This window comes from Chinchilla lanigera, unplaced genomic scaffold (genome assembly GCF_000276665.1).
Source record: "Chinchilla lanigera isolate Chin_1 unplaced genomic scaffold, ChiLan1.0 scaffold00113, whole genome shotgun sequence".
Taxonomy (NCBI): Eukaryota; Metazoa; Chordata; class Mammalia; order Rodentia; family Chinchillidae; genus Chinchilla; species Chinchilla lanigera.
The window spans coordinates 1,850,955-1,863,363 of NW_004955514.1; the positions used below are offsets into that span (position 1 = coordinate 1,850,955).

At 45.8% G+C, this 12,409-nt stretch overlaps 1 protein-coding gene across 5 annotated transcripts in view; it reads left to right on the top strand.

The window, feature by feature from the left end:
• Grk4 (G protein-coupled receptor kinase 4) overlaps positions 1 to 12,409 on the top strand; it is a 58,645-nt gene that overhangs the window by 13,814 nt on the left and 32,422 nt on the right. For all 5 annotated transcript variants that reach the window (XR_001231762.1, XM_005408756.2, XM_005408752.2 and 2 more), the window contains exons 3-5: positions 2,899 to 3,011; positions 5,219 to 5,296; positions 11,933 to 12,036. Coding sequence is in view for 4 of the 5 variants with exons in the window: in XM_005408756.2 (XP_005408813.1) it covers positions 2,899 to 3,011; positions 5,219 to 5,296; positions 11,933 to 12,036 (295 nt within the window). In the remaining variant the exon portion in view is untranslated. The remainder of the gene's footprint in view (positions 1 to 2,898; positions 3,012 to 5,218; positions 5,297 to 11,932; positions 12,037 to 12,409) is intronic.

Here is a 12,409-nt window from a genome sequence, read left to right on the forward strand (position 1 = left end):
GGATTGTAGGCTAGGATTTTTTTTTTTCTTTTAGAGATATAAACTGCTTCTCCAAACTTCCTCCTGCTGAGGGTATAAATTGCTACCCCTCCTCTCCTCAGCTCAGGTGAATGGACAGAAAACTGGTGCCTCCGTCAGAAATTAGCGTATCCATCAGAAAGAGCTATGAAGGTGCCCACCCAGGAGGTCAAGGAGGTCAAGTTCATGTGAACTTCCTTGCCTGTGGGCTCCTTGTGTTCTTCCCCTGTCTCCCTCCAGGAGAAGGCCTTGTGCACCCAGACAAGGGGAGACGAGGCTAGCTCTAAGTACCCCTTTCCTTCCTGTCCCCTAAGCCTCCTGGGTTCTTGGGGAGCAGAGCAGTGGGAATCTGGGTGGCTTGTAGCAAAATCACGAGCACAGTTGTAAAACAGACACTGGAGAAAGGTTTTTCCCTCCTGCCAGGGATCCGAGGCGGTTCTTCTGACTTACACTAAGGGCTGCAAGTGTTGAGTGTCTCCTGGCTGTGCCCGTTGTTGGAAGTGCTGTTCGCCGGGGCCCTGGCCCCGGGATCCAGTCCCGTCCGCTTTCCCCCTTCCAAGTAGCCCACAAAGTCCTGCCTCCTGAGGGTGCCTGACTCTGCGCGGCTTTCATTCTTTCTGTCACTGTCCTGGTTTTGTTTTACTGTCGATCATTTCCCACCTGGGAGTCGAGGAAGCAGACCTGCACACAGGTCTCTGTGTGCGGCTGAAAGCTCTCTGCTCTTCTGAATCTTTTGGTTAGGGAGAAAAGTATTAACAACTATCTCTGTTTCAAAAGCATGACTTGTTAGCTGGCTTTGTGTTTTTAAAGGGTACTCAACGTATACCACTAAAATAAAGTGGAATAGCCCAGTTAGACAAAATAGGTTGTAGAAGTTTTGCAAAACTGTTGTGAGGTGTGTTGAAGCAAGCAGTTGTGCACTGGCAGCCAAATACTTACATCCTCACCTGGACTTTCCCGTGTACAGACTCAGTGATCCAGAATGGGATTGCTAGCAGGGCGTGGTGCTGCAGGCCTGGAATCCCGGCTGGCCGGCAGGCTGAGATGGGAGGATGCCAAGTTCAAGGCCAGCCTGGGCAACTTAGTGAGACCCAGTCACAAAATAAAATAAAAAGGACTGGAGGTGCAGCTTAGTGCAAAGGCCCTGGGCTCAATCCGAAGTACTGGGTGAGAGAAAGCTAGGACTGTTTGGATTCCCAGGATTACTTGGCATGAATAAATCCTTTAATTGAGGTTTGGCTTGCTCACTTCTCATGCATTTTACTTTATTCTTAACATTTTTAGTGTATGTTTGCCTGGTGAATTAGTGCGTATCCTTGTTGAATCTTGATGGTTTTTGTTCCTTCTTCCTCCCCTCTCCCCTAGATCTCCTTCCCAGCGCCACAAAACCTACCTCCCTGTTTGCCACTGTCTCTCCTCTATGTTGCTCCTCAAATTATTTGTATTTTTGGTTTCCGGGGAAGAGAAACCATGTGATATTTAGCCCTCTATGTCTGATCTGTTTCACTGAGCACTATAGTATAAAGATCCATCTATTCTTCTACAAGCGACTCAGATTTATTTTCTTGAGACTGGATGTTAACTGTGTTGCGTGGGCTACTTGAACTTGAGATCCTCCTGCCTCAGCCTATTGAATAGCTGTGATTACAGCCATGTACCACTGCACCTGTCTTCATGAATTTTAATTCCTAGCTTTGGAGTCACTTTAGTGGAACCTGAACGTGTTTGTCCATTTGACTTGAAAGCTACTGGTGGAAGAACAACTAACGTTCTTGCCCAGGTTTAAATTAACCTATTTAACATGAGCGTTTTACTTTAATTAATTAGTTTTCAGTATTAGAGCTCAAACCCAGGGCTTTTGTACCAAGCTATACTCTCAGTCCTTTAATTATTGAAACAGGGTCTCAATAAGTCACTGAATTGGCCAAATTGGTCTTGAACTTGTATTCCTCCTGCCTCAGGCTTCCAGAGTGTTAGAACTGTAGGCATGGGCTACCATTCCAGGCTAAAAGTTTTATTTTATTTTATCTTATTTATTTATTTGAATTTATTTTATTTTATTTTTATTCATTTATTTTTGTGGTGCTGGGGATTGAACTCAGGGCTTTGTGCATGCAAGCTATGAGCTCTACCACCAAGCCACATCCCCAGCCCATATTTATTTATTTTTTTTTTGTCGTTTTGAAACAAGGTCTTGCTATGTAGTTCAGGCTGGCCTTGAGCTTACTTTGTAGCCCAGGCTTGTCTCAAACTTGCAAGAATCCTCGTGCCTCAGCCTCCCAAGTGCTGGGATTACAGGCATGTGCCACCACGCCTGGCTAAAAGTTTTATTTTAAATCCCCTTTGATATATTGACCAAACATTAGGGTCTTCTTCTCAGAAGAGAATCACTGTTTAACGTAAGGTAAGGTATATAGTATTTCCTACTTCTAAAAAAAGTCGACCAAGAGCAATTAGAAAGTTCCTTAAGCACATGTAATATTTGTAACTTGTGAAAATACAGAACATAGTGCAGTAGAAAGGGTTGACAAGACCCTGGTTGCGTGCACGCCTGCTGTGCACCTCACACACATGCAGGTTGTGCTGTACAAAAGGCGGCTGGAGAGAGGGGTCTCTCTTAGAGAAAGCCCATCTCCTGTGCTTTTGCTGTTGGAGAACAGGAGGTTCACACCCCACCCCCCATGTTCTGTTCGCTGTCCCTGGCTCTGCCTAGGGATTTGAACCGTGCCAGTGTAAATTTGCAAAAATGCAGAGAAAAGATACTATAGGACCACTGTTTTCTGCACTGTCGTGTCGAGTGAAAGCAGTCCTTGAGCTCGAGCAGCCCTGGGTGGACAGCCAGCACTCTGCCTGCTCATTGCTTGCCCCTTCTTCCCCTAGAAAAGGACTACCGCAGCCTGTGTGACAAGCAGCCTATAGGAAGGCTCCTCTTCAGGCAGTTCTGCGACACCAGGCCAGATCTCAAGAAACATGTTGAATTCCTCGATGCTGTGGTAAGCCATCGTCCTGGGAGGGATGGCCCAGCCTTGTGCTTTTAAAATTTAAAAAGTAGCCCTGGACAGTGATGGAGAGTGGATGGACTTGTGGCCTTGGCGTCACACTGTCTTGTTGATAGGGAAGTATGGTCAGTACAAACGCTGTTTCCAGGACCAAGGTACCGCGGGGGCTGGAGACTCCTGCCAGGCACTGCACAGGTCTGGACGTGCTGCTGGCATGTGTGAAGGCCGCAGGTGAAGTGAGACAATACGCTCCTTCAGCGCGTGTGGGGCAGCCTCTCTGGGAGCGGACACGGTGGCTTCTAGTGCCTAGCCCCAAAGCACCTGCAAGGGTGCTGTTCCTCGTGAGGATCCACTGTGCTCCGTGAAGGTTCTGGCGTTCTCGTATATCCTGTTTGAGACTCACTGATTGAGAGAGTTACAACCACTGCTAGCAAGCCTAGAAGTTCAAAAATTTAGAAGTAACTGACCAATAGAAAATGGGTGGCCTTCAGCAGAGAAGAGTGCTTGCTTTTAGTTACTTGTCTCCTGACTCTGACCCTGCTTCTTTTTCCCTTGCCCGTCCCATGTGTTAGCAATCGTGTGCTGAGGCAGAAGACCGCCTTGCATTACTAAGTTTGTATTGCTTTTTGGTGTCGTGCTTTGTAAAAACCTTTTCAAAAGTCTTGAGGCTCTTTTATCATTTGCTTATGTAGTGGGATATGCTTACCAAACTCGGATGAAGTTTTAAAATTCAGGGACCTAAAATTATTCTTTATGTTAAAACAGCTAAACTGTGTTGTTAGGGCTGTGTTTTAGGGTGAACTCTTCCGCTGTTACTGTGGTTGGTTGGTCATTAGGTGACAGCCTCATTGTTACTAGGTGACAGCCTGTTGACTGTGGTGACGGGTTTTGTTTTGCTTATGGCAGTCCTGCGGCCTCAGAGAAAACACTGATGACACTGTTTGTGCAGCATGCACTGCTCAGGTGGCTTTGTGACAGGGACTTGCGAGTTCTCCAATGGGGAGACTGAGTCTTAGTCATTTCCGCCCACATCACCTGACTCCTTGCTCGGTGGTTGTTGAATGAATGAATAGCATCTGGGTTCAACCAGAGAGCCAAGAGCAGAAGGAGATATGAAGAACCACCGGGTTACCTGGCTGTGGCTCTGGCCAGGAAGGTTGAAATGGGTAGAGCGTCTGCTTCAGGGAGGGCGTGGGTGCGCTCTCCCCAGTGGGCTTCAGGGAGCATTTCTTCTGCTCTGCCACAGCTCAGCTGGGCGGGTGCGGCCACACAGGCCCTGCAGGGTACTCTTCCTCCCTGCCTGCCAGCGGGCCCCAAGGCTGAGTTCTGGGCACTGCTGCCGGCCCTGGCCTGCCGCCTACCCTGGGAACTTGCGTACCTGCAGAGCAGTTATCAGGAGGGATGTACGTGGTGACCTCAGCACCACAGTTTGGCCACAGTGCACTGTGCACCAAGATGGAGCCAGCCTAAGTGGCCTGGCCCTGCTGCTACCTCCACCTTTCCGAGCTGCTGCCTGGGACATTTCTGTGGCAAGGGCGGAAGCCTTGTGAGATAAAATTCACTTCCATCCGCATTTGTGCAGGACCCACCAGGCCTGGAACATCTTTTACAGTTTTAGGGAGCTGCTCAAGGAAATGACTTCTTTTCCTCTGATAGTGGTTGGATGACATTATCTGCTCCTATGGTCTCACCCCTGGTCCCTGACCCTTGACTTCTGACCCCTGGCCCCTGACCTCTGAACTCCCAGTGTAGACTGCTCTGGTATCACCAACTTTGGCTTCCTGTAGGAGTTCTGATTCAGCGTCCCAAGTGACTCTGGAGATTTCTGAAATGCTGTTGACTAGCCCATTTTGTTTAGCCCCAATTAACGGCTAAAAATGCAATGGGGCACGGCACTGTTCTGCTACTTTATTAAGCCCCTTTCTAAAGTGACTTATTTTAAACTGGAGATGTCACTCACTGGCAGGGCAGATTCTTAGGATGTGCAAGGCCCCAGATTCAGTCTCTAGCACCAAAACAAAAACGTATTTACCCTCTGCAGCCTTCAGGGTGCCAAAGAGAGGCTGTAGCTGCTTGATAGGTGCACTCCCTGGCTGTAATGCTGCCAGGTGAGTCCCACAAGCCACGGAATTGGGAATGTCGTGGGCTCTGCTGGTGAAGAAGAGAACTGCCATTTCTCTTTCCTCCATCTCTCTGATCAGGCCAAGTACGAAGTCACCATTGATGAGGACCGCAGGGACCGTGCACTGTCTATCCTGGAGCAATTCTTCAGTCATGAGGTGGGTTTTCTTCTTTAGGACAAAGTCTTGTACATAACTTGCTTAAAAGATCAAGGTGCGTAGCTGTGTTTACTTTTTGAATAGGATACAGTAAATATGTTGAGAACTTTACTTTCTTAGAAATGTTCCTCTTCTGCATTTTTTTTTTAAATTTTGTAAAACCCTAAGGAAACAGATTCAAAGAATTTTAAATTTTCTATGGTTTTCTCAAACAGAATGTAGAATTAAGGAGTTTTATTTGTCTCTTTTGGATGAAAAATGGTATTTGTCCTAAAAGCTTTAACAGGACTTAGTTTTTATTCTATTTGGTTTGGTAGGTTCTTGCAGTTGAATTTGCCAGTGAAATGAGAGTGTAGCCTGCTTCCCTCCTGTGACTCTGTTTAGCCAGCCGCTAGGAGTGCTGTGTTCCAGGCAGGCCTCAGTCATAACAGCGAGTGATAACGTCCGCTAGACGAACACACCTCCAAGCCTCATGTGTGTAATACACTTAATGCCTTGGCAGACACATGAGATAATACTCTTATTATGTCTGTTTTCATAAGATGAAAATCAGAGCTGTTAAGTGGCTTTTCTGAAGTTGCACAGCTAGTGAGTGCTGGAGCCAGGAGAGTACATGGTTATGTATAGGCTGGGATTAAGAGAACGGTTTGGTGAGAGTGAGCCCAGAATATTCATGTCCTGACCGGGCTAACTGCAGATGACAGGGCTTCCAGCGAGGGAACGAGCAGGGCTCTGTGGTGGCACAGTGTGCCCACAGCAGGCTCGCACTAGGTGAGCTGACGCTGAAGCTTGTGTGCAGCTCCAGCTGCAGTCTCACAGGTCATTCTTTTCAAACCCTGCTGTTAAAACATCTGTGTATCTGGAGGTACCCCAGGACACTAATTGGGACAAATAGAGTTTCACTTATCTAGTTCTTTTGTCTTTTGTTTCAACTTCTGTTTCTTCAGTTCTTGTGAACAAGTAGCCCGTAGCAAAGCGGGCTGTTGCAGTGGTGAGTACAGCAATGCAGAAAAGGAAGGGAGGTGCAGTTACAAACCTGCCGCATGGTGTCCTAGCAGGTGGGCTGTTGTAACAGAATACCACTGATGGGGTAATTTTCTAAGGTGTGGTAAAAAATACGGCAAATGCTGTTGTCAAGTGCCACCTAACAGGAAGGGCCCATTCCTAAAAGCACAATGCTGTGTCCTCGTCCACCTTATTCACAGGATCTGGCATGATGCCTCTTCTGACTCTTCCTCAAGGTAAAAATGACTGTGAAAGGGAAGCATTTAAATCAATTCAAGACATACAGACAGCTACAACTGTGCAACTAAAGACACTCATGAAAGAGGGCTTCCAGAACTGCTTCAGAACAGTGGCAAGATGATGGGATAAGTGTTTGAACCAAAGAGAACTATTCTGAAGGGCAGTAATGGCAATATGTGTTTCAGTGTAATCATTTTTTTCAATTTTATTTATTTATTTTTTTCAGTACTAGTTATTAAATCCAAGGGCACACTGCCACTGAACTACATCCCCAGCCCTTTTGAGTTTTTGAGATAGAGTCTTAGTAAGATATCCAGGTTGGCCTTGAACTTGTAATCTTTGTGGCTCAGCTTCTTGAGTAGCTAGAATTACAGGCATGCACCACCATTCCCACCCAACATTTTAAAAAATTTAAACATTCACTTATTTGCCACTCACACCTTGTACTAGATCACTATGTAAAATTATAACATATTGTTATATATTAGCTATCAAAATAAAAAAATTGAGAAAGCAGTTCTATTTATATTTTCATCAAAACAATAAAATACTTAGGAATAAGTACAACAAAATAAGTGTAATACTTGTACACCGAAAACTACAAAAAATGAAAAAAGAAAGAAGCTCTAAATAAATGAAAAGATATCCCATATTGTTGCCAGACATGGTGGTGTATGCCTGTCTGTAATCCCAGCACTGTGGAAGGCTGAGGCAAGAGGATCACAAGTTCAAGCCAAGCCTGGGCAATTTAGCAGTTTAGTGACAGTGACTTAGTAAGACCCTGTCTCAAAATAAAGCTGGGGATATAGCTTAGTGGAGAGGTCTTGGGATCAATTCCTAGTACTGGGGGATTAATATTGTTTACATTGTAATACTCCCCAAATTGATACATGAATTCAATACAATCCATACCAAAATTCTTTTTTTGCAGAAATTAAACAAAGTGCTTTTAGAATTCATATGGATAGGTGGGGTATGATGATGCATACCTGTAATCCTAGCACTCAAGAGGCTGAGACAGGAGGATCACTGTGAGTTTGAGGCCAGCTTGGGCTACAAAGTGAGTTCAAATCCAACCTGAACTGCATAATGAAACCCAAAGGACCAAAAACAAAAAAAAAGCATATGGATGTTAATAGTTACGATATTCTTTTTTGCGGCTTGGGGGGGTGTTCCAGTACTGGGAATCAAACTCATGACCTTGCACTTGCCAGGCAGGTGCTGTGCCACTGAGCTAAATCCCCAGCCCCAGTTACAATATTCTTAAAAAAAGAGAGAAGACACACATTTATCAATTTCAAACCTTATTACAAAGTTATAATAATCAAGACAGTGTGGCACAGTACTTGGATAAGGTTAGAGACCTGAGTCAGTGGAATAGAATTGGGAGTCCAGAAATAAACTCATACATTTGCAGTCAGTTGACTTACTTGTTGCTGGGACTTTCTTGTTGTTACTTTCTTGTTGCTGGGACATGATAAGTAATACCCACAAATTCAAGGAAGAAAGCTTTATTTTAGTTCACAGTTTGTAGAAATTCCAGTCCATAATTGGCTAGCTCCACGGTAGTCTGGCATGGCAGAGGAGAAAGGATCCTTGGCAGGGCAGGCAGGAAGCAGCGAGCCTTCCTTCTTTCCCTTTTTATTTCATCCAGGCTGCAAGCCCATTAGCTGGTGTCACCCACACCCAGGGTGGGTCATCCCTCTTCAGTAAGTCCATGCTCTAAACCTAGAACTATGTAAAACCAACCAGTGAGCTAATCCAGTACCGCACCCACGATCCAGTCCCTGCCCAAAAGCCCCACCTGTGAGTCAAGAGGCTGTGTGGGGACATTTAGATGTAATCTATAGCATGTGGTAGGGTCTGAGACAATTCAAGGGGAGAAAGAAGAGTCTTTTCAACAATCAGTGCTGGAACAACTGGATACCCACGTGAAAATGGTTTTGAAAGGATACGGACCTAAACGTAAGAGCTAAAGCTGTATCATTTTCTAATATCCTGAATATAGAAGGAATTCTTACTGTCACCTGATGAGGCCAAAGGAGGTGCCTCACAGAGGAGATGGGGACCTTATCTCACCCTACTGGCAGGGTCGTAGAAAAGAATTACAGGGTGCGTCGGTGAGAGGCACAGAAAGGTTTATTGTGCACAGCGAAGGCGTCACGCTGGGAGAGAACAGAGTGCGGCCGGTGAGAGGCAGAGACAAGGTGGTCTCGCGGCTTTCACGGGGTCTCAGGTCTTCAGGGCGAGGATCGAGGGGGGCCTGGATCCCCGTGTCTTCAGGCTGCCCTTGCTGGGCGGGGTAGGAGGTGAACCAGCTGCAGTTTGGAGTTCACAGCGGTGCTGCCACTTCCTCGGCGGCTTCCTTGAGGATGAGGTCTGCGGGCGGGAGAGCCCGGCCCTGGTTACAGCTCCTTTGGGTCTGCAAACCTGGGGGAGTTGTTTTGCCCTGAGTTTCCTGGGAGGGCAGGAGGCAGTGTGGCCCTGGAGAGCTTTGTGTCCTGAAGCTGCGGTTTTTCTTAAAAGTACAGTTTAAAAATTACTATTTTTTTGCCTCTTTTTCTACCTATCTTTATTTCTTCTTTCCTACCTCACTATAGTCAGCAATAAAACAATTCAATTTAAAGTAAATAGCAAGGTAAATGTATTTTTTGACAGGTCTGTGTTTTTGCAAAATCACCTACCCTTCCCTCCCATCATTTCCTGTTAGAGTTGCCTATGTCCAGAATGCTGAGAAGCAAAGCACTGTGTCATTTGGTGAATGTGCCCTGGTAACTGCCTGTAATCATCATTTCTTAAAAGAAAACCCTAGCATCTCAGCTCTGCTTTCCTTTGTTTCACATCGCATGCCTCGCCTTGCTGTACCTTAGCTTTCCTCGCCTTCCTGCTGTGGAGATTAGAAAGGTTGCTTTTCCTTTCTGCAGGAATTAGTATCTGTTAGTATAAGTTTTTGTTTTGTTGTATTATTTATTTATTTATTTACTTTTCCCTGAGACAGGGTCTCGCCGGGTAGCTCAGGCTGGCTTCAAACGTGGCAGTCCTCCTGCCTCAGTGCTGGGATTAAGGCATGTGCCACCAAGCCCGGCTTAGTATGAGTTTTTAAAGACATTGACACTAGGATGCCTTTTGGACTTAATCACTAAAGAGTCTCAATAGAATCAGCCTGCTATTTAGTTTCATAAGACTGAGTTCTTAGAAGGGGAGATGAGATTGTTGGAACACTGGCTTTGTTTTCTAAGAAAACGTTGCCTTGTTTTTCTGTCTCCTGTGCCTAACAATGCCTGTTTGTTGAGTAAATGAATGAGCAAACACCTTCCCTTCAATGCTATTCCTTTTTTTTTTTGAGATAAGGTCTCACTGTGTAGTTCAGGCTGGCCTTAAACTCACTCTGTAACCCAGGCCTGCATCAAACTTGTGGCGATCCCCCTGCTTCAGCCTTCCGAGTGCTGGGATTATAGGTGTGCCCACAACACTGCCCTTACATTCTATTCTTCTCAAGGCCTGGCTGCTTGGAAAGGAGCTGGCTTGGTGTCCCACGGGGCGTGGCACAGCTGAGCGCTCCTACTTGGTGGTGGTCACCAGCGAGCTTTGTGACTTCCGGGTGGCTCTTCTCACCCATCAGGGCTACCAGAACAAATGAGGTGAGATTACTGAAGTGCCTCCCATCAGGCACTTAAATAGCCGCTGTTAATTGTTATGAATTATAGCCATATTGGTGATTTTCTTTTTTGTTTTGTCTTGTTTTGTTTTGTTGCAGTACTGAGGATCAAACCCAGGAGCTCCTGTATGCTAGGCATGTGTTCTGCCCCGGAGCTGTACCCCCAGCCCCTAGAATTTCTTTCAGTGGGTTTCCTCACTGTTGCATATTTCTGTCAGTTGTTCAACTTCTTTGATGAAATAACTGCCTTGGTTTATAGAAACCAACCAAAACAACTTGCTGTGTGTCTTGGCTCTGCCATAAGCCAGTCTGGAATGTGTTTCTTGTTTCTAATCACAAAGTAACAACTGAGCATGTCCGGTACTTTTTCATGGAATATACACAATCAGGTTGTCATGTTTCCTTTTTCCAGAACCCTCTGGAAGGGGTTAAAGAGGACGGAAAGTGGCGCAAAGGGACACGGAGTGAGAGTGTGAGGTGTAGAACCTCCGTAGAGGGCAGGGTCACTAGAAATACTGATGTTCATAATGTGTGTACCCTGTGAGGTAGTAATGCTGTTTCTGGAACCATTCTGTAGAAATCAGGCATTCCAAGGTGTTGACGGCAGTGATATTTGAGGTGGGAAGATTGGCAGCTAGAATGTTCAGCATGGTCAGATCAGCCCATATCCTGGAAAATCATTGCAGTATCTCTGTAGGTTCATAGTTACAAAACTAGCCGTATATTTTTTTCCTATACATAGGAGGACAAAGAAGATGTGTGTATTTCTGAGGAGGGGCATGTGTGTGCGATTTAAATTTTTAACTTGTGTTGAAAAACACATAAGGTAAAATTTACTATGTTAAACATTTCTAACTGTGTAATTCAGTAGTGTTAAGAATAGTAGCACTATTATGTAACCAATTTTTAGAGCCTTTTTTACCTTGCAAAACTAAAAGTCTAGCCAGGCATGATGGTGTGCACCTGTCATCCCAATACTCACGAGGCTGAGACAGGAGGATCACATAAATTCAAGGCCAGCCTAAACTCCATAGTAAGACCGTGTCTCAAGAATAAAACCCCTGAAAATCTACCATTAAACAACTCCCTGATTTCCTCTCTCCAGCCCCTGGTAATTACCCTTGTGCTTCTATCTCTATGAACTCAACTTCTCTAGCTATTGCATCAGTGAAATCATGCAGAATATATCTGTCCCCTTGTGGTTGGCATGTGTTAGAGTAGTGTCCTCCAAGTTCATCCACATTACAGAATGTGTCAGAATGTCCGTGTGTGTGTGTGTGTGTGTGTGTGTGTGTGTGTGTGTGTGTGTTTGGTGCTGGGGATTGAACTGGACCTCACACAGGCCCAGGCTCTCCCTTTGGGCTGTGTCTCCACCTCAGAGCGTTCTTCCTTTCCAAGGTTGGATGTGTGTGCCGCATTTTATCCAGCTGCTCAGCCGTTCTTGGATGCTGGGTTGTGTCCACCTTGTGGCTGGTTGAACATGGGTGTGCACAAACCTCCTGCAGACCCTGCTTTCTGAGCTGAACAAGTTTTGAGTCCAGAGGGACCAGTTGGCAAAGGCAGCCCCTGAGGCTGACTCCAGAGAGCGGGCTGGGTGGAGGATTCAGGTGACCTTCTGACTGCCACTTTGTATATTTTATGTTTTCTTTTTTCACAGCAGATATTAAGTTCTGTTTGTCATTGTAAACTATAAAATCACTAATTGTTATGTGTCTGCTTTGTGCTATGTTGAGAACTCGGGACCTCTCTTACCAGAGATACCCGCGGCTGCTGTGAGAGAGTGCAGATGGGACCTGAACCAGCAGTTCTGCAAAAACATCTTCGAGGGATGCGCAAGGTGAGTGGTTCTCGCACGGCCTTGTTCGCTTTATCTGTGGGTGCCCCTGGGACGTAACGTTGGCAGGAAGTTTCTCTGTGTGAGACAAGTTCTCACCAGAGTATATTCCAAATTAAATCGATCTCTTTCACTGGAAAGGATAGTGAAGAACAGTGCTTACACATATACGGACGCCACCCTGAGGGTTTTGGCAATGAGCCCCAGGGTGCTGTCATCCCTGTGATGGCTCTGGGCCACCCCTGCTCTGCTTTCCAACATGCCTGTGTCTAGGATGAGGAGGTTCTCGGAATGATTTTGGAGACCTGGGCACTTGCGGAGGGTATCTTTCTCTGGTTCTTTGTGATAAGACAGAGAAATTCTAAGGCAGACCTCT